The sequence below is a fragment of the Amphibalanus amphitrite genome, unplaced genomic scaffold (assembly GCF_019059575.1).
Source record: "Amphibalanus amphitrite isolate SeventyFive unplaced genomic scaffold, NRLGWU_Aamphi_draft 001267F_arrow, whole genome shotgun sequence".
NCBI classification, from domain to species: Eukaryota; Metazoa; Arthropoda; class Thecostraca; order Balanomorpha; family Balanidae; genus Amphibalanus; species Amphibalanus amphitrite.
Genome location: NW_024882760.1, coordinates 21,516 through 41,297, shown reverse-complemented (window position 1 = coordinate 41,297; position 19,782 = coordinate 21,516). Strand labels below are relative to the sequence as shown.

Genomic DNA, 19,782 nt, shown 5'->3' with positions numbered 1-19,782 from the left:
TAGGTAAAGATTTTGTTAAGATTATTATTTATTAGGGTTTTCTTATTATGAGAACCCACTTACACACCAATTTTGAAAATTGATTTTGAACGTTGACCATCCAGCGCAATTTCTGTAAGTATGTAATACTCCAGCCGAAGCCAGAAGAACGCTCAGCGCAGTGATTGGTCTTATCTCACCCAATGAACATGTCAGTTATTATCCGATGCTCACATAAAACATTGGACGCCGCCACGCGTCACACGGTGGGGCTCCCGGCGGCCGGCGGCCCAGCCTCAGCCCTCGAGCCCCGCCGGCCTAGCCTCGGGTCCTGCCGGCAGCTCCACACGCCATTTCCCTCCGCCGCAGGATTCCATCCTTTGCGCGTCGGCGAGCACCCGCACACATCTCCGCTCACTCGACGACCTCCGTCCGTTTCGACACCGGTGCCGGCGCGCCCAGCCCCCGGCGCTCCCTGAGCGGGTGATTCACGGTTTCTCTGATGGCCGGCGCCGGCACGCCGGCGCGCAGCCGCGCCGCAGGACGAGCGGGCGTGCCGACGGGCGCCGCCGCCGACGGCCAAGTAAAAGGCTCCGGCGGCGTTTGGCGGTCAGGGGCGGCAGCAGTGTCCGGCGAGCGGGGAGCCCGTGCGGACCGAGAGCGAGAGTGTGCCCACCGCGACCGAGCTCCGCACGGAACATGTGAGCGAGCCAGCGCGCGCACAGTCACCAGTGTCCGTAGTGTTTGTGTGTGTCCCACCGGTATAGTCACTGGTCGTTTTAGAATGTCCCCGATGGTGCGTTGGATCGGCCTCTCGCTGGCCCTGCTGGCCGTCTGCTCGTTTGGATCACCCCAGCAAGGTGAGTGGAATGAGGATTGGAGTGAAATTTCAGCGGATAGGTACGTTTTTTTTCGTAGACGGGTGGCAGGCGCCAGGCAGTGTATACCTAACTTGTATAGGTAAGCAATTGAGAGAAACGCTTATTCCCTTTTGACGACGCTCCAAACAACTGTATCATAAAAACAACATTATATGTATAAGGCAACATATTTTAGTTCACTCGACTGCTATGATTTATGCTACCCGAATCATTACGCTTTTCCAAACTTTTTATGCTAGCATTCCTAGTGACTTAAGAGGGATGAATGCTGCCAAAGTGACCTCCAAGAAAGAGGTGTGCAGTGGAGGCTGAGCTGAGGGTCAGACCATGGGCCCCACGGCACAGGCCGCCGTGGGAGGCCGCACGACCTGGGGGAGGGCGTCTTGCGACATGCTCAGTCCCCAGTCGTGAGTCGGCTCTGCGCTGCCAGTCCGTCCCACGTCATGCAATCGCAATTGTCACGGGGATCAGAAGGTATGCTTCTCCGCTCGGCGCGTTGTCCCTTAAAACGACTCATCTTGTCGGTCGTGCCCCAGTATATCTCTACCTCAACATGTCAGTAAATGTCTCAGTGAGCACGGCTGAGCACCCGCCACGCCATTACCTCTATATGAGCCCGACAAGCTGTTTGGAAAACAGACTTGTCCCAGCCTTCCGCTCCCTTTTACGGGTTTTGCATCACAAGACGCTCGCTATCAGCGCCGCCTTTCAGCTGACGCCATGAATAGGGTTCGACTGGCGATAAGGCATCAGCTGCGCTAGAGCACGATAAGGCCGTTAGCTGCGGTAGAGTATAGCCCGGTCGGTGAATGCCTGAATGTAGAGTAGGACTGTCTACCGATGAGACCTGCTGAGATTTTCTGGTGAAGGTCTGTCTGTAAAGAGGTCGGCAATTGGTCCCGGTAAGGCTAGTGGGAGCTTGCGGAGCCCGGTTGGGGCATACATAAGGGGCATCCTGATGCCGAGGATATGCAGCAAGATGGACTGTAGAGACCCGTGAACAACTAGAGAGACCTGTGAGCGGTTGTAAAGGCTTGCTGAGGCCGGTGGAGTCGGCAGGGTTCAGTGCAGCCGCTGCCGCGCCGCGCCGCCGACCGCCTTTTACTGGACCGGAGAGCCTCGTCCAAGGCCGCGATAAGCCCTCCGGCTGTCTTTGTGTGCAGGCTCGCAGTCTCCGCGCCGTGCGGTACAGTCTCTAATCACGGCGGCTGGTGGTATTGTAGATGGTGCGTTGCAGTCTTCATGCTGTGCGGTACAGTCTCAAACCACGGCGCTCTGGTGGCATTGTAGTCGGTGCGTTGCAGTCGCCACGCCATGCGGTACAGTCTCAAATCACGGCGCTTTGGTGGTATTGTAGTCGGTGCGTTGCAGTCGCCACGCCATGCGTGTTTGAGAGAGAGAGAGAGAGAGAGAGAGAGAGAGAGAGAGAGAGAGAGAGAGAGAGAAGAGAGAGAAATAGAGAGAAAGAGAGAGAGAGGGGGGCTGAAAAAATAATGTATGCGTGTTTTGGACAAAATGTCGTTGGGCTACTGCCAGTAGCAAACAATTCAACAGTATCGTCTTCGTACTATCACCTACTTCCGTGTCACACTCACACCATGCCAGAGCCTAGAACAGCGCCCGACATAACAATGCCTCGGGCGGCAAAGAAAACACGCTACCGGCAAAGAAGCCGCCGGCCCCACGAGGCACAGTAGACGTCTCAATTGTTCAGGACGTTCTCTGCAAACGGACGCACGGAGCGTGACGTTTCGGCCGCCAGAACAGCCGTGGGGGAGCGGCGGCACTGCCTCGTCCAGCCTCGGAACAGGTGCGACTGCCAATGCGGCGGGCGTATATGGCGCGCTCCCCTGACTCGCTGGCTCGGCCCTCTGGTCTGTTTGCTCACAAAACGCTCAAGTTGTGCGGACATTACGGCCCCCGGGCGTATGCAAAACACATCTTGGGCACTTTGCAGCGCCGCTTAGCAGCTCCGCTATGTGCAATAATATGTTTTGTTTTGCTCAGAGCCGCCTATCCAAGGCTTGTCATCATCAGTAGGCTGTGCTGACGATGTTTACATCGGTCCCGTGAGCCGCCGTCTCCGGTCTCTACCTTTGGAGACTCCTTGCTCTGGCTACCGACGCCGTCTCCGACCTGCCGGAAGAGCCGCAATTCAAGGTGAACTGGCCGCCGGCCCGGGGCGGAGTCGGAGTGGGCGTCCCTCTGTACCAGTCTGCGCCGTCGGGGCGACTCGGACTCCGTCACCGAGCTGCCTGATCCCCGGGAGCTGACCACAGGGCGCGCCGGTCAGCGCTAAAAGTCCAACTCCGCTCTCATCACTGCGGTATCTCCTATCCTAACATCATCCTACCTATGTCATATCATCCACTGCCGCACTCCGGTGATCTCCGAGATCGATAGAAAGTGAATGTTCCTCGCACACCCGGTTGACAGGCAGTCATAACGCGCCGCGGTACTCCCAGTAACGCTCGTTAGGTATCTCCCACCGGCGTCTCTCCCTTCCCACACGAACGTCACAGGTTCACGGCTCAGTTATGTCCACGTCACGGCTCTTCCCGTCGTGTCCGCGACCAGCCGGGAAGCCTTCGTGTGAGGAGGCAGCAGAGGCGCTGTCCGTCTCGTGTGACAAGGACTCTCATCTGCTGTCGGCCCCGATGCGCCCTGCCTGTGGGATGCCACCACTTGTTGCCACACCCAGGCAGACCATACATGCGCACATAGGCTCCCAGTTTCTCCCGCTCCTTGCTGCACGCCTTCCAGTGGTGGTGAAGGCCATACGAGTTTTTCACAGGGTGGCGGGACACAGCGGGCACGAGCGTGACCGTCAGGGACTGTGGGAGAAGTCGTGCGTAGGGGAGCCGGCTGCCTTCGCAGAGCGGCCTCTGCGCTTACTGGACGGGCTGCTGTCCGCTAAACGAAGCATTGTGAACAGTGTGCAGTCGCACTTTGCCGGCTAAAAATGTCTGAATAGCGTCTGTACCCGATGAGTACTCTCTGCAGTTTGTCAGCGTCTCGCTGTACTCGCTAAATGGCCCAAGTTCCCACCGCGAGTAAAACGCCCCTCTGTGCTCACTGAATAGCCCGCTGGTTCCCACCGAGCGTCCTGACCTCGTGGGCAGGGTCACCAAGGACGGCGGTCAGACGACAGAGCCACAGGCCACATTCTATTTCTCTCAATGACAATGCCGCTGGAACGGCTGAATCGTTCGTGGAAGTTTCCGCCTCTCCGATCAGCCACTCTGATTCTTCATGATAGGACACTTTATAGTTACCGATAAGTGCAATATGCCATCTTCGGTGCCTTACATTGCCAGTTCCGAATCTCTCTTACGGAGGAATGGATAAGTGGCAAGTTCGTTGGATGGCTGATAGTTGGTAATCTAGTCTGGTTTTCACAACTGGATACGGCTGAATTTTCTATTATCTCCCGTGGCTGAATTGCGCCGTCGTGGATGTCGGACAGGTGCGCTGCACGCTGGCCGCCGAGAGCCGAGCTCCGGGCACGGAGAGGCTGGCCGGTCGGCGGATCATCCGTCCGCCCGACTCGGGACCGGTCGTCCCTGAGCGCCTCTCTCTCGGCTCCGGTCTGCCGAGGTCGGCCGGTCTGCCCTCGCGGCGTGCCGCGCCGCCCGGACAGCGGAGATGGCGCATCACAGCAGACAGGCCTCCGCCAGCACACATCACAACAACGGGAGCCCGGCCTCCTCTAACACACATCACAATAACGGGAGCCCGGCCTCCGCCAGCACATATCACAATAACAGGAGCCCGGCCTCCGCCAGCACACATCACAATAACGGGAGCCCGGTCTCCGCCAGCACACATCACAATAACGGGAGCCCGGCCTCCTCTAACACAGCTCGCAATAACGACGGGCTGGCCTCCGCCGTGATATTTAGCTTCGACAGCCCTAATGGGGTATGCAGTAGGGGAGAGTGGGGAAAGATGCCCAGGGTTTGACTATGTCATATATTATTCGAAAATGACGATCGGAAAGCCAAAACTTGGAGTTTCAACGGAAGCCGACATCATTTTTCTCCAAAAATATCAAACTTTCGTGCCTGAAACATGATAACTTTTTTTGCTATTAAGCATTTTCCTGAAGAAGTGAAAGGGGGCATCTTACCCCACAGGGTGGAAAAGACGCCCCCTGGCGTTGGGTAAGATGCCCCCTGCACTATAAGTGACAAAAATAGGCACGTGAATCGCCTGAACGAATCAGTAGTCCCTTCGAGCCTGCAGTAGACACCAAACGTCATCGTAAGGGCCCTCAAAAGTAGTCGTAAGGGGCTTCAGAGGTCATCGTTAGGGCCATCATAGTCCAGCGTGGCCAAACAAGCCTCCGTGGTGGCGTTCGGAGACCATTGTGGGGCCCTTATAGGTCTTCATGATGCTTGAGGGCCTCAAGCCCATCGTGGGGACCTCAGATGCCAGCGCGGCCCGTGGAGCCAACGTGGGAGCCCTCAAAGGATGTCGTGAGGGGCCCTGGAACCAATAATGGGGCCCACAGAGGCCGTCGTGAGGGCTCTCAGAGTTAGATGCCGCCCAAAAAGTCGCTGTGTGGGCCGAGAGACCGGCATGGGGAGCACCCACGACCGTACCGGACTCTCAATAGACCCAGATCGGCTTTTGTCTCTCATCACAAGTATGTAATAAATGATTTGACGGGCTGCTTGAAGGACACCCTACGGATTTAGGGGGGCGTCTTTCCCCATCAGGACAGGGGGCATCTTACCCCAAGGTACCGACTACCGAAGTAACAATCAGCACAATTTGCTAGCCATAAAACTACACCCTGAAACAAACTGTTTGGGACACAGTACACGCATGTTAATGTATCACGACTATAGCAATGGACGCAACAATTATCTACTTTCTTTGATATTTACAATGTTTTGACGCCAAAAATTTTTTTGAAAGCAGCAAATAAAAAGCATGCAATCACCAGCCAGCCGTTGCCCAACTGAGCTTCGCAAATTTTTGTGCAGTTAACAAGGCAGGCTTCCGCTTTACGCTAAGAACATTCATTTCCAGGTTCGATTCTTTGTTTTCCCGCTAGAGGGGGTGGGGCGTCTTTCCCACCCTGGGCATCTTACCCCACTCTCCCCTAAGTAGCCTGCCGCTAGTAGGGTTAATCTCCCGCTATATTTCTCAGAAGATGGTATTGACGGGCGAATGTGAGATGAGCTGAAAGCTTCACCTTTTGACGATGCGTTCCGACATGCATTCGTGGTCTGTGTGAGCTGTGATGGCTCTGTTGGTCCTCCTGGAACTCTTTGCACATTCTGCAACCAATCAGACCTCTCTTTATCGACCAGTCACATCAATCAACCTCATTCTCGAGAAGTTGGAGTTTGTTGAAAAGACTTATGCCCACATGTGTAGATGGAATAGATTTAAAAAGTTATAAAGTTTGAGGATTGAACTCAGAAATATGTGAATGCTTGGAAAGCTTAGAGCAGTTACCTACTTTCCATTTGGCTATCAAAACCAGTTCACGCGCTCGTCCCTTTCCAGTCCTGCCTCCGGCCCGAATCGTAAGCGTCCCATCAGTGCCCAAGACGGCACGCCGCTGCCATGCTCAGCGTTTTCAGCTTCACAAACACCTCCGGTAGAGTAAACAATGCAATGAAACTGTACATTCTAAGAATGTCAAGTAAAACCGGTGGGCGCCACTCGCCCTCCAAGGCTCAGACTACTAACCGCTAAACATTAACCACTTCAGACAATTTAATAATGGAATGAGGCTAACATCAATCTTTCATAGAAATTGACTACGAAATATATGTTGAAGCACACGAGCCGAATGAATAATGTCACAGGTCTAGCTATGTCCTGACAAGAGTACGAGCCGGCTCGTCGAATCGGGGTCGGCCCTGCCGGGTGCATCGCCGGTGCTTGGAGACCGGACAGACCAGTGTCACCAATACGGACAGGTCCGAGTTTCGCTTTTCTCGAGACCCGGTTTAGGTCGGCTCGGCGGCCGGTCGCCGGCCGGACAGGTCAGCGGGGCCAGTTCGGCGAGTGTCTCCGCAGCGCGCCCTCCATTGAGCGCCTGACCGGCGCCGCTCGCCAGTAGCTGTCCCGGGTGACGCACGCGTCCGCGGCGGCGGCGTCCATTACGACCTGGCGGCCCGGCCTGTGAGGCGCCGCCGGGAGCCGGGCCCGAGTTATGGGAGCGGCAGCAGACTGCTGTCTCGCGGCCAGCCGCTCTGTCGCCCGATGGACGAGTGGCCCGGCGCAGCGGGGGACGCCCGGCGCCATCCATTTGGACCACTCTGCCCGGCTGGCGGGCGCCAGTGCAGCGCGGCTCCGGCCGCCCCGTCCCATATACACCCCTTCCCCCACTGCTGTCAGCTGGGATATCCGAGCCGGCTCGGACGGCGGAAGAATCGCGAACGGCCAGTCACCTCCCCTCTCGCTGAAGAGTATCAACTTCCAGATGGACGGACGCTAACAATTTGGAGAACTTCTCCAGCCCAGCGAAGTTGTGCAGAATGTCGTTAGCGTTGCACGAATGAACATGGGTATGGGATTTAAGAGGCCCTAATGCCTCTGAAGATATATTTGGAAGCCTTTAGATTTTGGCATTCAAAGGCGAACAGAAAACCGCTTCCCGACGCGGGTTTCATTATTTCACCCTATTAGTGGCAGGCTCCTGGCTACCCCATATTAGTGGCAGGGGGGGCTGTTTACGACCCCCCCCCTTGATATCTCGAGATCTAACCGGCCGATTTTCAAAATTCAAACAGCATTCGATTTGGCTCAACGAGATCTACATTTCTAAAAAAAAATAAAATAAAAAATATCAATAGGGGGGTAGAGGGGGGTAAAAACGGGCAAATTGCAGATACATTTTAGACTGTTTATCACGGCCAGGTTTCTGAACCAATCTTAACGCAACTTTTGCCGATCGATAGAGAATGAACCAGGAATTCACATGGATCCTAAAAATATGCATTCTCAAAAATCATAGGCGGATACAGATCATTGAGATTGGGGGTACACAAAAAGTATAGTAAATAAGGTTTTTGTTGGTACTGTTTCTAAAAAGGGTGGCAATGGTCTTGTTATGTTACAATTTTCTTATGAGAGAACGACTAAAATTGTATTGGTCATGCATAGGCGGTGTCAGGGCACCTATGTTGGGGGGTAAAAAATAGCCCCCCTTTTTGGACGCCTGGATCCGCCTATTATAGCAAAAACGTGTCAAAAGAGGATGCACAATAACTTTGTATATGTTATCACATGATACCTTTCATTCACTGTTCGTAAAACTGGTGCAGCATCGTGATCTTCGCCCAAATGACTCGCTTCACGAATAGGACCCCCCAATTCCCAGTGCTCTGGAGCCGCCCCTGGTAAAGTTATGAGCTTGAAATTTTCAGGGAATGTGCCCAATTTAGTTTTAGGAAAAGTCAGAAAATTTCAGCATCGTAGCTTCAGCGGTTTCGGAGATATTTCCGAAAAACCTGAGGGGTGGATAAAAACAACCCCCTGCCACTAATAGGGTTAAATGCCTATCTTTATGCCGGCGATGTGTTAGAGCCGCATTGAGTTGATATCCTCGTAAAAATATGTAGTGTTCGAAAGGCTAGGGTGACACGTCACGTCACACTAGCGCCCCTGATTGACTGCGAGTCCTCTCTGATCGCCGCGATAAATTGGCTTGGATCGGACTGAACGCCGTCAGTCGCTGGCTCTACCCAGTCCTGGCGACTCGATCACCGAGAAGGAGTGGTCCCGGCGAGTGGAGCGCGAGGCGGGCGGCCGAAAACGAAAGTGGTCTGCCGGTGTGCGCACCGGAGCGTGGCACGGTTACGGCTCCGGCGAGCGCACGCACGAAAAGCCTGCCGAAAGCCACCGACAGGCGCGGCTGGGGTAGATGAAAACAGCGTCTGATGGCTGGCGCCGGGCCGAGACGGACAGAAGGCCAGATGACCGCGCGGCACTGCAGCCTGCCTCTCGGCTCGCGGGGGAGGAGCAAATACAGCACTGCGGCTTACTGTCAATCACTGCACGGCTGTCCCGCAAGGGAGACGCTGCTGAATATTGAATAGCGGTTTTGCATAAGCATGCAGCAAAGCAACAATGGATAGTTTCAAAGTCTCGCTGGAATGTTTTTGCGATGATTCCAGGTTAGGTCAGCTATGTCGAAAATATGCCTTTATCTCTTATGAGACTCGCTTACACGGCGAATAAAAAGCATCGTTGAGCTCGTCCGTACAAGGACAACCAAAACATAACGTGGCTACCTCATACCTGTCATATCTGCATTTCCAGAAATGCATAACTTTGTGACCTCTAGGTACATTTCTGACAGTGATAGGCTGTCCCGTACTCCCGGATTCCACCTGTCCCTTGCATGCATGGGCACGGAACTTGAGAGCTCCAGTCCAGGTATATCGGAGCACAATAGGCTCAGCTCTCAGGCCTCAGTGGTCACTTTTCCTTCAGGTCGCTGGAATATCGGAAATTGTTAGCAGGCCAGTGACACCGAGGAACGCTGAGAAACGGTTCAGGACGTCAGGACGGCCGTGTCACAGCTCCGGTCCTGTGACTGGCGGCATCTGAACCCATCTGCGGTCCAAATGGTGCACCTTGGTGTATACCGCGGTGTGGCGACCTTTGACCGGCCACCACCGCAGCTCTGTCACGGCAGCGGACCGTGTGGGAGCCACCGCAGCCGGACGGCGTGACCGTGACTGACGGAGGGGAGCGGTTTTTCACAGCACCCAGCGGGTGTCGCTGGACAGTTCGGGGGCTTAAAACTCCAGGTCATCGACATTGCAGCTGTGAAAAAATAGCTCCTGAAAGCACCATACATGATATACATGTTCGTTTCACTCAGCCCGCTCGGTCCGAATAAATGGCTTGGTTCTCATGTAGCGCCCAACAATAGCTAAACTCGGTTTGCGCGAGCGACAGATGTGTGGGTAGGTTCGCTGGGTGAAGTAAGACATAAGCGCCACCTCTTCTTTATAATGCCATCTTGGCTTAGCCGACCATATAGGCTTGGATTTGTTGAACTGAGATGCGTCATTAGCCTTTTCAGGCTTGAATTTAAGTTGTGCTGCCACCGGCTCATTGGCTCAAGAATCGCATCATCAGCGTTGATATAAGGGACCACGGCTAACCCACTTAGCGTGTCGTCTGAACTGAGCTCTACCACTGACTGCAGCCCATCACATTCACTTGTCAATGCAGCGTCGCAGTGAATCGAACCGTGTCGTCACCGACGATTGGTGAGAGGATCTCCTCACTGAGCTATAGAGTCGGTTGGAACACTTGTTCGCTGAATTAGTTCCGGGTGAATACACTGACGCTGTATTGCATGCATTTTACTGCAGCATGCGTGTCCAGATCGCAAAACCTATTTCAATTCGCTCGTTGTTTTCAGTGTATCCTGTTCATCAGCAGGGTTTTTGTCTTGGAATTTCGGAGAGAGGCACTACATGCGAGAAAGTTACGGAGCTGTTAATCACCTACAAAATCTGGCGCACCTGGGTCGGAGAGCCGGATATAACTTCTCTTCGCGCTCTTTGTGACCGAAGTTTGGCGAGGTCCTCTGCCTTCAAGCAGTTTCGAGTGCCTCATTTTCCGTATATAAAACTGGCAAAACGGATGGCAGGCATATTTCGGAGCCAGGTCTCCCCACCCCTTTGTGACTTCTCGCAGCGTCGCTGCCCCTGCCAACGTCAGGCCATCTTTCGCCGGGGCTATTTTTCGGTCGCTTCTGTATGCCGGCGTTATGCTCCAAGTTTCACCTGATCCCGCAGCCGGCACGGACGAGACCGGAATTCAGAAGCGGGTCCGGAAGCGCGCTGTGACCGTCGGCCGGTCCCGGCGGCAGACGATGCTCGGTCAGGGCCCGCCAATAACGCTCTCCACCCGTCACAGAGCAGCTAACAAATAGTTGCCGCAAACATGAATAGTATTACAGAAAGGGCATCCATTAGTCACCAGCGAAGTGTCGCAAATACATATTTGAAGAAAATCTAAAACAGAACTAATAAACATAAAACATTGAGTGCGAACGGTGAAAGTGCTGAGGAAAGCAAATATTTGCCAACTGGAGAACGCTAATTGATTAAAGAAAGGAAAGGTATAAGGTGGCGAAAAAATAGGGCAATACGTGAAAATATTCAAACAAATTTTTACTCTTAGAGGTAGGTAAATATTTCCCTATAAATAACGCTTCTAAAGCTCAGGCCTAACTGAAGCAAGAAATCAAGGTGTCTTAATTCCTGGCCTTTAGCAGAGCTAACGATTACAGCAAGGGCTCTAAATTTCCGGGAGGGACGCCCAACACCCCCGGTAGATTACTCTCTCGGACGAAAGTGAATCTTATCTGCGGCCGCTGCGGTTGATGAAACTCGCATTAGATCTAGCACGCCATCGTGCTTCCCTCATAATGGAGTTCAAATTTCTCCCGGCGCCTCCCCGTGCCGGCAGCACCTTTCAGCGGTGGGCGTATTTCGCGTGGGAAAGAGAGCGCGAATGGCGTCAGAGACCCAGCGCTTCCCGTCCGTCCCACGCGCCATCAACCAGCGCTTCCCGTCTGTCCCACGCCTCTAGGTGAACCCGGCTGTCCCGCAAGTCCTACGCCACCCACCAGCCGCGGTCCCACCTCAGCTTCCCACCGTACTGGGTCCGGCTGTCCCATCAGGTGCCTCTATGCTGGGCCCGGCTGCCATTGTCACGTGGTCCTTCGCCGGGCTCGGCTGTCCCGTCCCGTCGATGTCAAATACGACGGTCCCACTATGTGGCTCTCGAGCCGGAGCCCTGCTGTCCCCATCCCACCGCTCTCAGGCCCTGCCTGTCCCATCCTGTTGCTCCCGGTCCCGGTCCTGACTGTCCCGTCCCGCTGTCCCCGAGCTCGCAGTCCCGGGAGCCCGACCAGGGGCTGCCCCTGGGTGCCCGCTAATGACGTCGCAGCGCTCCCGAGGTCCGTGAGAGCACCGCCCAGCTGATGCTATTCCCGTCAGGGCCGCCGCACTTTGGTCACGTACCGAGGCAGGCGGCGGCGACAGACGCTGCGTGCTCGACCGACTCGAGATGGGGCGGCGTCTCTGTTTCTTTCGCCTGGCGGACTGTTTTCTCGGCGCACGCTATTCAGCAGGGCCGGGCAGCCTGTAACGAAACTAAAGACGTTCTCAACAATCCCACGGCGCACCACATCCAGCCGCTTCACAAAACGTTGGACGATACGTGATTGCAAAATATTAGTCTCAAGATGTCATCAACATAAGCAATTGTGAGAGTGACAAAAATGAAAACATTTAGGTTACCTATCATCTGAAAGACCAAGAAGAGCAAGAGCAGGATCAGGAAGAAACTTCACTTGAACTCAAATCCCGAGGGCCGCTTCAAATTTGTAGAAAAGTCAGCGCTGCTCAGGAGCGCTCTGAGCGTCACCGATGGACCAGTCACGCGCAAACCCTTGCAACAATCTCACCCCGCCCCGCTGCGTGCACTTGCCAACCGACCGTATCCAACGGCAGGAAAGTGAAAATTGCCTGACGCTCGAGTGTTCGCTCAAGTGCAAAAACCGGAGCTGTCAACACCGTAACAGCTAAATGGGTCACAAAGATACCTGTCTTCGGAATATGCAAAGATTGCAACATTCTCGCGTTATCATATCAGTCGTAGCGCAAAGATTCTTCTACGTCCTTCGGTTTCTCTCGCCGAAAAAAAAACTGGAGGTCGAACCGACCGGGCGGGTCCGCAATGGTGTGTCCTCGGAACGGGTGTGTCCGCACTGTGTGTCCTCGGAACGGGTGTGACCGTCAGGGTGTGTCCGGTCGGAAGAAAGCCTTTCGCTAGTGACACGCACGCGCACGCTGCACGCTGAGCTCTTTACAAAGCGGAGAGGGTGGGGCAAACTAAGCGAAGGAGGCGAGACAGCCACAGCGGGGGACAAGGAGTGGGCGGAGAGAGCACGGAGAGTGACAGGGAGAGAGGTGGGAGGGAAGGGAGAGAGCCCAGAAGGATGGCGAATGGGACATCGGATTCCCAGCGACGAAACATGCATCACATATGCGCAGTATGGTGATATTAGCCAGAGGGCAGTTGGCGCCGTCCCAGCACTGATGAAGCCTTCTGATGACGAACGATATTCAAAGAGAGGGAACGCCGAGGCAGTAAGGGGTGCTGCTGCCAAAAAAGCGATCATTATTATCCCAGCGGCATACTTAGCCGTCTAACAGGGAATATTACAGCCAAACGATGTGACAGTCTCATGCGACACTCGAATCTTATCATAAAAAACTATGTTAGGAAATTTGCGTTTTTACAACTACGGATTACCCTAGTACGAGCATATGTCTAACCTCACTATTCGACCAAATGCGGCGATAGCGGTTACGATATATCGAGTTGGCGGTCCGGTGGGACCGGTGGGACGTGCTGGGCGTCTCCCTCCACCCGGCGCCGAGCCGGTCCCACCAGAAACGACCACATTCCGACGACAGGGGCGCGGCGAAAGCGGCGCGCCCGGTCGGTCGCGGCTGCAGCGGCCGGGCGCTCGCGCTGGTGCGTGCACGCTCTGCGGCGGCGCGGCTGCAGCCGTCTCCGATGGGCGCAGCTCGGCTCTGTGACTCCGGTAATGTGGCAGCACGGTAGCTGAGTGACGGGCGCTGCGCACAACACGGCACCGACGCCAAATAATGGCAGCTCTGGCTGCAGCCGAGCTGGTCCCACGTGAATTCATTGCTTCCATTACACCGTCACGGCCGTAGCGACAAAACCGAGCTCTGGCTGAAAATATCCCTCTCGAATTGGCGGGCGATACTGCATCACGAGTATTGGATGTAAAGGCGGGCGAAACATTGAGAGCTAAATGCATGCTCTATAATCATTATTCCGATCTATGTCGTCCAGGGAGGTGTTCTGAAATCGCCTCTGATAAATCTGTTATACGCATCCAATTCAAATCACTTCCATATGACTCGTATTGAATTGATTCATTTTCACTGTCAATTTTTATTCATCTCAAACGCTTTTCAAATCAACATATCGTGAAGATGACTAACGATCACCCTGACCCGTCAACGAGGTGGAAGTGAAAAAATGGGCCGGCCTTTATTCTATCGTTTCTTATGAATCCTTTTGTTCTATATTTATTATACCTATTTGAATCTTACTGTAATCCGTTGTCTCTGTAATATTTCACGAATGAGTCTGATATTGCATGAATAGCTCATCTTTTATTACATGATGAATACACTTATATCATAAGTCGAAGCGAAGCTTACTAATTTTACCCTGCCTTTGCTTTAATTCAGAAAATTTAACAGCCCTGACACGATACGAGTGTCAGAATCTGTTCAGTGAATGTCTACTGGGTAATGTGGAACATGGTCTGCCGTTATGTGGATTGGCACTTTTTATGATAGGCTCTTATACCGCTGTGAAATACCTGGTCGTTTACGCCTACACGGCCCGAATATACTCAATTATGTTTTCTGTTTTTTCGTGTTTTCTGAGAGTATGCGGGCGAGCTCATGATGATTAGTTATGTAGCTTTAGGTATACCTAGTTAGAATATATCATAGTCATATCGTGGCTATGAAGTAAGACTTTACTTAATTGTTTGGTGCAAACTGCAATGTGATTATGCTTTTAGCCTACTCTAAAAAGGTTTCAGAATCGATTAATTGTAGCGAGACAGATTATTGTGAAACACTGCAAACAGTTTTGATTCAATACGGAGACAGATAAGCGTTAGCCCAAGCGAAATCGCCGCAGTTGAACCTTGACTAGCGCATCATTTTGCGGACTGAAATCTGCCAGCGATTTTAAAGCCGGATATTTTAGCTTGCCTGTCCGTGAATCTCACTGAAAGGCCCTCGTAGTGCGGCGGCTCTCGAGCGAAGTGGGCCTTTTGCGGGCTGTAAAACGTAAATAACGTCGCATCAGAGACACATATGCAGCTTTCGCTCTGTTGAAACCGTCTTTTGAATTGCTTCATTGCATGGACTGCATGGACTCCGGAGTTTGTTTAAAGTTAACCCGCGCGGGGCTGGGGGGGGTAAATTTTACCCCCCTCGCGAATTTTTGTAATATCTCAAAAACGGCGGCGCACAGCGCCGCCAAACTTTCAGTACCTTTTCTTACATCAATTTGACACGTTCCCTGAAAATTTGAGCGAAATCCGTCGGAAATTTTTTGAGAAATTGACGTTTTAGTGACGTCATGTTCGCCATTTTCGCCTCAAAAACGGCAAAAGTTCAAACGCCGCTAACATCTTCATTTTTAAAGGCATCAAGACGTAACAAAAAAGGATATACGTAAGTTTACTTTGTCTATCAAATGGCTATCTCGGTTTTTTGAAAATTTTGGATTTTGGCCCACAAAAAACTGACTTTTTTTGGGAAAAGAGCTATAAAATCCAAAATTTTGAGTGTATCGAAAAAACCGGAATATATGTCAGAGAAGTGGTCTATGTGCACCTACATACCAAGTTTTAGAAGAATCGGTTCAAAAATGTGGGAGTTATTCAAAATTGTATGACGTCACGACACACAAGATTTTTGAAAAATGACTTTTTTGGAAGTTCTAGACCTCGTACGGAAACAAAAGTAGCACCATTCCATTCGCCGTGAAAAACTGCATCAGATAGACACCTTTTTAGGCCTTAACAACCAACTTCAAAATTTGACCTCACTTGACCTGACCTTGACCTGACCTCGACCTGAAATTCATCCAGAGGTGGTCCATATCACTTATTGAGTGTGCCTATTGAATTCTATGAGTAAACTGACCCATAAAACATGTGTCGCACATGCCCTTTTCTATATTTTGTTTTTGGTGACCTGACCTGACCTGACCTGACCTTGACCTTGACCTCTGAATGATATTGTATGCAACTAATATTGTCTTGGTAGCCTAAGAACACGTTTTGGGCGATCAGTCTCAGTCCATGACTCCATTCTTCGGCAACTACGGTGCAAGGCCGATACTGTAGGAACTTGCTGTTTATTGTTTATTGTTTATTAGGCATTGTCAGCCACAGGCAAAACCCAATGACGGCTGAGGTCAAAGTAAAATATAAACACGTACACGCACACACACACACACACAATACACACACTATTTCATCACACCTGCCTACGCACATGCATATACCTATACCCACCACAGACAAAAAGCCGCGGGACACTTTAAGACAGCAATAGCTCGTATAAAAGTGGCAAAAGGCCAAAACACTGAGATACAATAAAAAAGGAACAATAAAATGACACATGATCTGTAAAAAATGCAAAAGATAAAAGTAATGCAAACAATAGCAGCCTACGTGACTACGTCATACAAGTACCAAGGCCTCGTGCGTAGGCACGGATGCGCGCGGTGCAGTGGGGACTAGGCTGAAAGAAATCCTCGTCTGGATATTTGTTCAGGAACTCATTCACTAGTTTCGGGACTCGTACGCCGAGGCCGTTCTTCACCGTATCAACCCGTCCAAAAGGTACGTTGAACAAGCCCGTCTGCCTAGAGCGCCGGCCAGGAACACGCAGCGAAAACATAGTCACAAGTAGCCCACAGTCCAGTCGGCCGGCAAACACAGAGCGTATGAACTTCAGGTCGGTCTGAACAAGTCTAGCTTTGATGGACATACAGTGAAAATGTTGGAGGAGAGACTCATAGTCCATCGAGCACCGGCTATGTGTCTTGGCGCCTAACCACATCAGGTAACGGTGTTGCAGTCTCTCCAATCTCGCAAGGTGAGTACACCCCTATAGGTGCTGCGCCACTCCAGACGACACTCGCGTATTCCACAACCGATCTGACATGGGCATTGTACGCCGCCATGACTGCCCGGTGATCGAAGTACGGCAGCCGGGTACGGTGTGAGACCTGCATGCTGCGCATAAGTAGACCTAGCATGCGGTTGGCCTTGCTCACACAGGCGTCAACATGCGCGCCAAATGTTAGCCTGGAGTCCAGGATCACACCCAGATCTCTGATCTCCGTACACCGCTCGAGTTCGTGACCATCTAAAAAGTATGATGATGCGATGGGAGATGTACGTAAAGTAAAGGTGATGGTCTTGCATTTAGCCGGATTGAGCCTAAGATGCCATGTTTTTGACCAGTCACTAAGACGGCTTAGATCAGCCTGAAGAGAGTTGACGTCCGCTGGACATTGAATTCTGTGGAAAATTTTGACATCATCAGCATATGACAGTGAGCTGGTCTGAAGTTGAGACGGAAGGTCAGCTACATAGCATGTGAAGAGAATCGGACCGAGAATGCTGCCTTCCGGAACTCCAGATTGCACTGGGATCCAGTCCGAGTGCTTGCCATCCAGAATGACCCGCTGATAGCGGTGGCTGAGGTAAGAATCAATCCAGCTATATGCAAGACCGGTGATATTAAAAGAGTGCCTAAGCTTGTGTAAAAGTAGCCTATGACTAACACTTGTAAAAGCGGAAGAGTAATCGGTGTAGATCGTATCGGTTTGCATGCCCTTTGTCAGTGAGACCCAACAGTGATCCATAAAACATGCCAGATTTGTCACGCAAGAACGTTTTGGAAGAAACCCATGTTGGGAGTCTGGAAGAGCGGGCAGACATGCACGAAGTAAGCCCTCACACACAACTTTTCCAAGATTTTAGAACTGATTGCCAAAAGTGAGACTGGTCGGTAGTTTTCTGGGAGTTTTTTGGAACCCTTTTTGAATACCGGAATCACATTAGCCCGCTTCCACGTCGTCGGAAACACTCCGGATCTCACTGACAGTTTACATATGATCTCAAGAGGGACCGCAAGCTCATCCGCACATTCACGCATAATCCTAGCACTTAGTCCGTCCGGTCCACACGCCTTGTGTGGGCTGAGCTGGCGCAGCAGCTGAGCTACGCGGCCCGCTGGCACTTCAAAAGCAGAGAGGCCTGGGGCGTTCAGAACCGGCGGCTCGGGCAGCGGACCCGCGTGCGGGGCACTGAATTTAGTTGCAAAACAGGCATTAAATATGTTAGCGCGAGCGAACACATCCGTCGCGACCCGCCCGCCCCACTCGAGAACAGGAGACGCCGATGCATGTGACTTCAGTGATTTTACAAAAGACCAGTATCGTTTCGGGTTGTCTTTAAACTCTCGTATTAACCCTAGTAGGTATGAGCGGTAGCTTTGATCGGCCTGTCGCTTGAAGTCAGCTCTGGCAGCGGAGTGGGCCCGAATGTTCTCTTCAGTCGGACTGACTTTCTTCAGTCGGACTGACTGACTTGTACCCAATTTGTACCCAATTTGCAATTTGTACCCTTGACCTGACCTTGACCTTGACCTCAAACTTAAAATTAAGTACATGTTTTTAGTTGTTCGTGATGAGATCGTTCGATTGGCGTTTGAATTTTCCAAATCGGACCATTAGTTCGGGAGATAACAGGGGGTAAAATTTACCCCCCCCCCCCCAGCCCCGCGCGCTCGGCTGGAGACCCCAGCCCCGCGCGGGTTAACTCCCCATGATTATATAGTTGTTTTCAAGAGTTGGGCTGCTGCTCCGACTTTATACTGGCAGCTACACAATTTCGCTTTATTATCTTTAAAAAATCAGTACATTGATTTACAAATATTCCTCTTCACATAATCCATGCATACGCTTGGAAGGTTCCCTGCACCATAAATTGAACGCCCATAAAATGTGACTTTCACTTCAGTCCTTTCCTCGCCACACGCCCAGAGGTTCCCGTTGTGCCGGGCTCGGCAGCTCGTCCAGGTGGTTTAGACGTGGTTCTGCACAGACGGCCGAGTCTGTCCGGGCCGGGTGCCTCCGTTCAGAGCGTGTCCCACACTGAGCCTATTCGTCTACTCCGCAGAGCAGAGACCATGGCCAGGAGACAGATCGGGGAGAAGGTGGTGTGCTCGTTGTCCAGCATCGCTCGCTCGTTGTCCTCATATGAGTCATTGTATGGTGCACAGCCAAATATGAGACACAGGTGCCGTCACAACGAAGTTTCATTGTCGACAATTTGCTTTGGAATGTGCTGAGAAAACCCTTCCCATTTTCCGGAGCTCAGAAGAAAATCCGCTGCTTGCTGCTTTCTCATCAGAACTGGAAGAGTTGAGCACTGAGCGGCCCCGTCCGTTTTGTGGAAGAGGTAGGGACCGGGGAGTGGGGACTCCTTTTGTCGATGCTGGAAGGGGATGGGGAGCTCCTCTTGTCGGTGCTGGGGAGTGCAGCAGTGCTGAGGAGCCGCACAGTCGCCAGAGATAGAGTGTCAAGTATGTATGTGTGTGCCTAAGTGGAAATATTTGCGCCAGAAAAGATTGAGAGATACTGCTTTACGGGAGAAGAGTCCCAGATGAGCAGACAACGCGGAAGAAAGGATTAGGCATGCTGATGGGCGCACATAATGGCGAAGGTCCGTATACAAATAGACGACTGAAAGGGAGGAAGACAATAGCTGGGAATGTGTCATAGAAGAGCTGCGCAGCATAAGTATGTGCTGTGGAAGTATGGAGACAAAAATAGCATCACTGGAGTGAGAATAGACTCTGAAGACTGAGCTCAGATGAAACATATTCAGGGGCAAATTGATGTCAAGCTCATTCTTCCATACCGTAAGTAGGATATACACCGCCAGGCTGCACGAAACATTACCTAACATCGTGCTGATGTTACATGATGTTACCAGTTCCGGTGCTGACTTGCTTCCCATCCGAAAACCCCACTCCTCTGGCAGCAGCTGTCGCCCCAGCCCTCCGCTCTGTCTCGGCTGCTGCCCCGGCGGGGCTGGCCCCGCTGAGACGCAGACCGCCGCGCCGGCCGACCGGTCCGGCAGTCACGTGACTCACAGCAAGGTGAAAGTGATGGCGTCCGGCAGCGCGAGATGGGCAGGAATGGCTGGCCAAGAGCGTCTCAGCGTCCAGCAATGCTAGGCATGTGCCGACCTTGTTCAGCGGTATAGTGAAACAGG

The 19,782-nt window shown here is 52.4% G+C and overlaps 1 protein-coding gene across 1 annotated transcript in view; it reads left to right on the top strand.

The window, feature by feature from the left end:
- Positions 1 to 503: 503 nt before the first annotated feature.
- LOC122371648 (mucin-5AC-like) overlaps positions 504 to 19,782 on the top strand; it is a 36,387-nt gene continuing 17,108 nt past the window's right edge. The window contains exon 1 of the mRNA XM_043348105.1: positions 504 to 839. Coding sequence (XP_043204040.1) covers positions 764 to 839 — 76 coding nt within the window. The 5' untranslated portion in view covers positions 504 to 763. The remainder of the gene's footprint in view (positions 840 to 19,782) is intronic.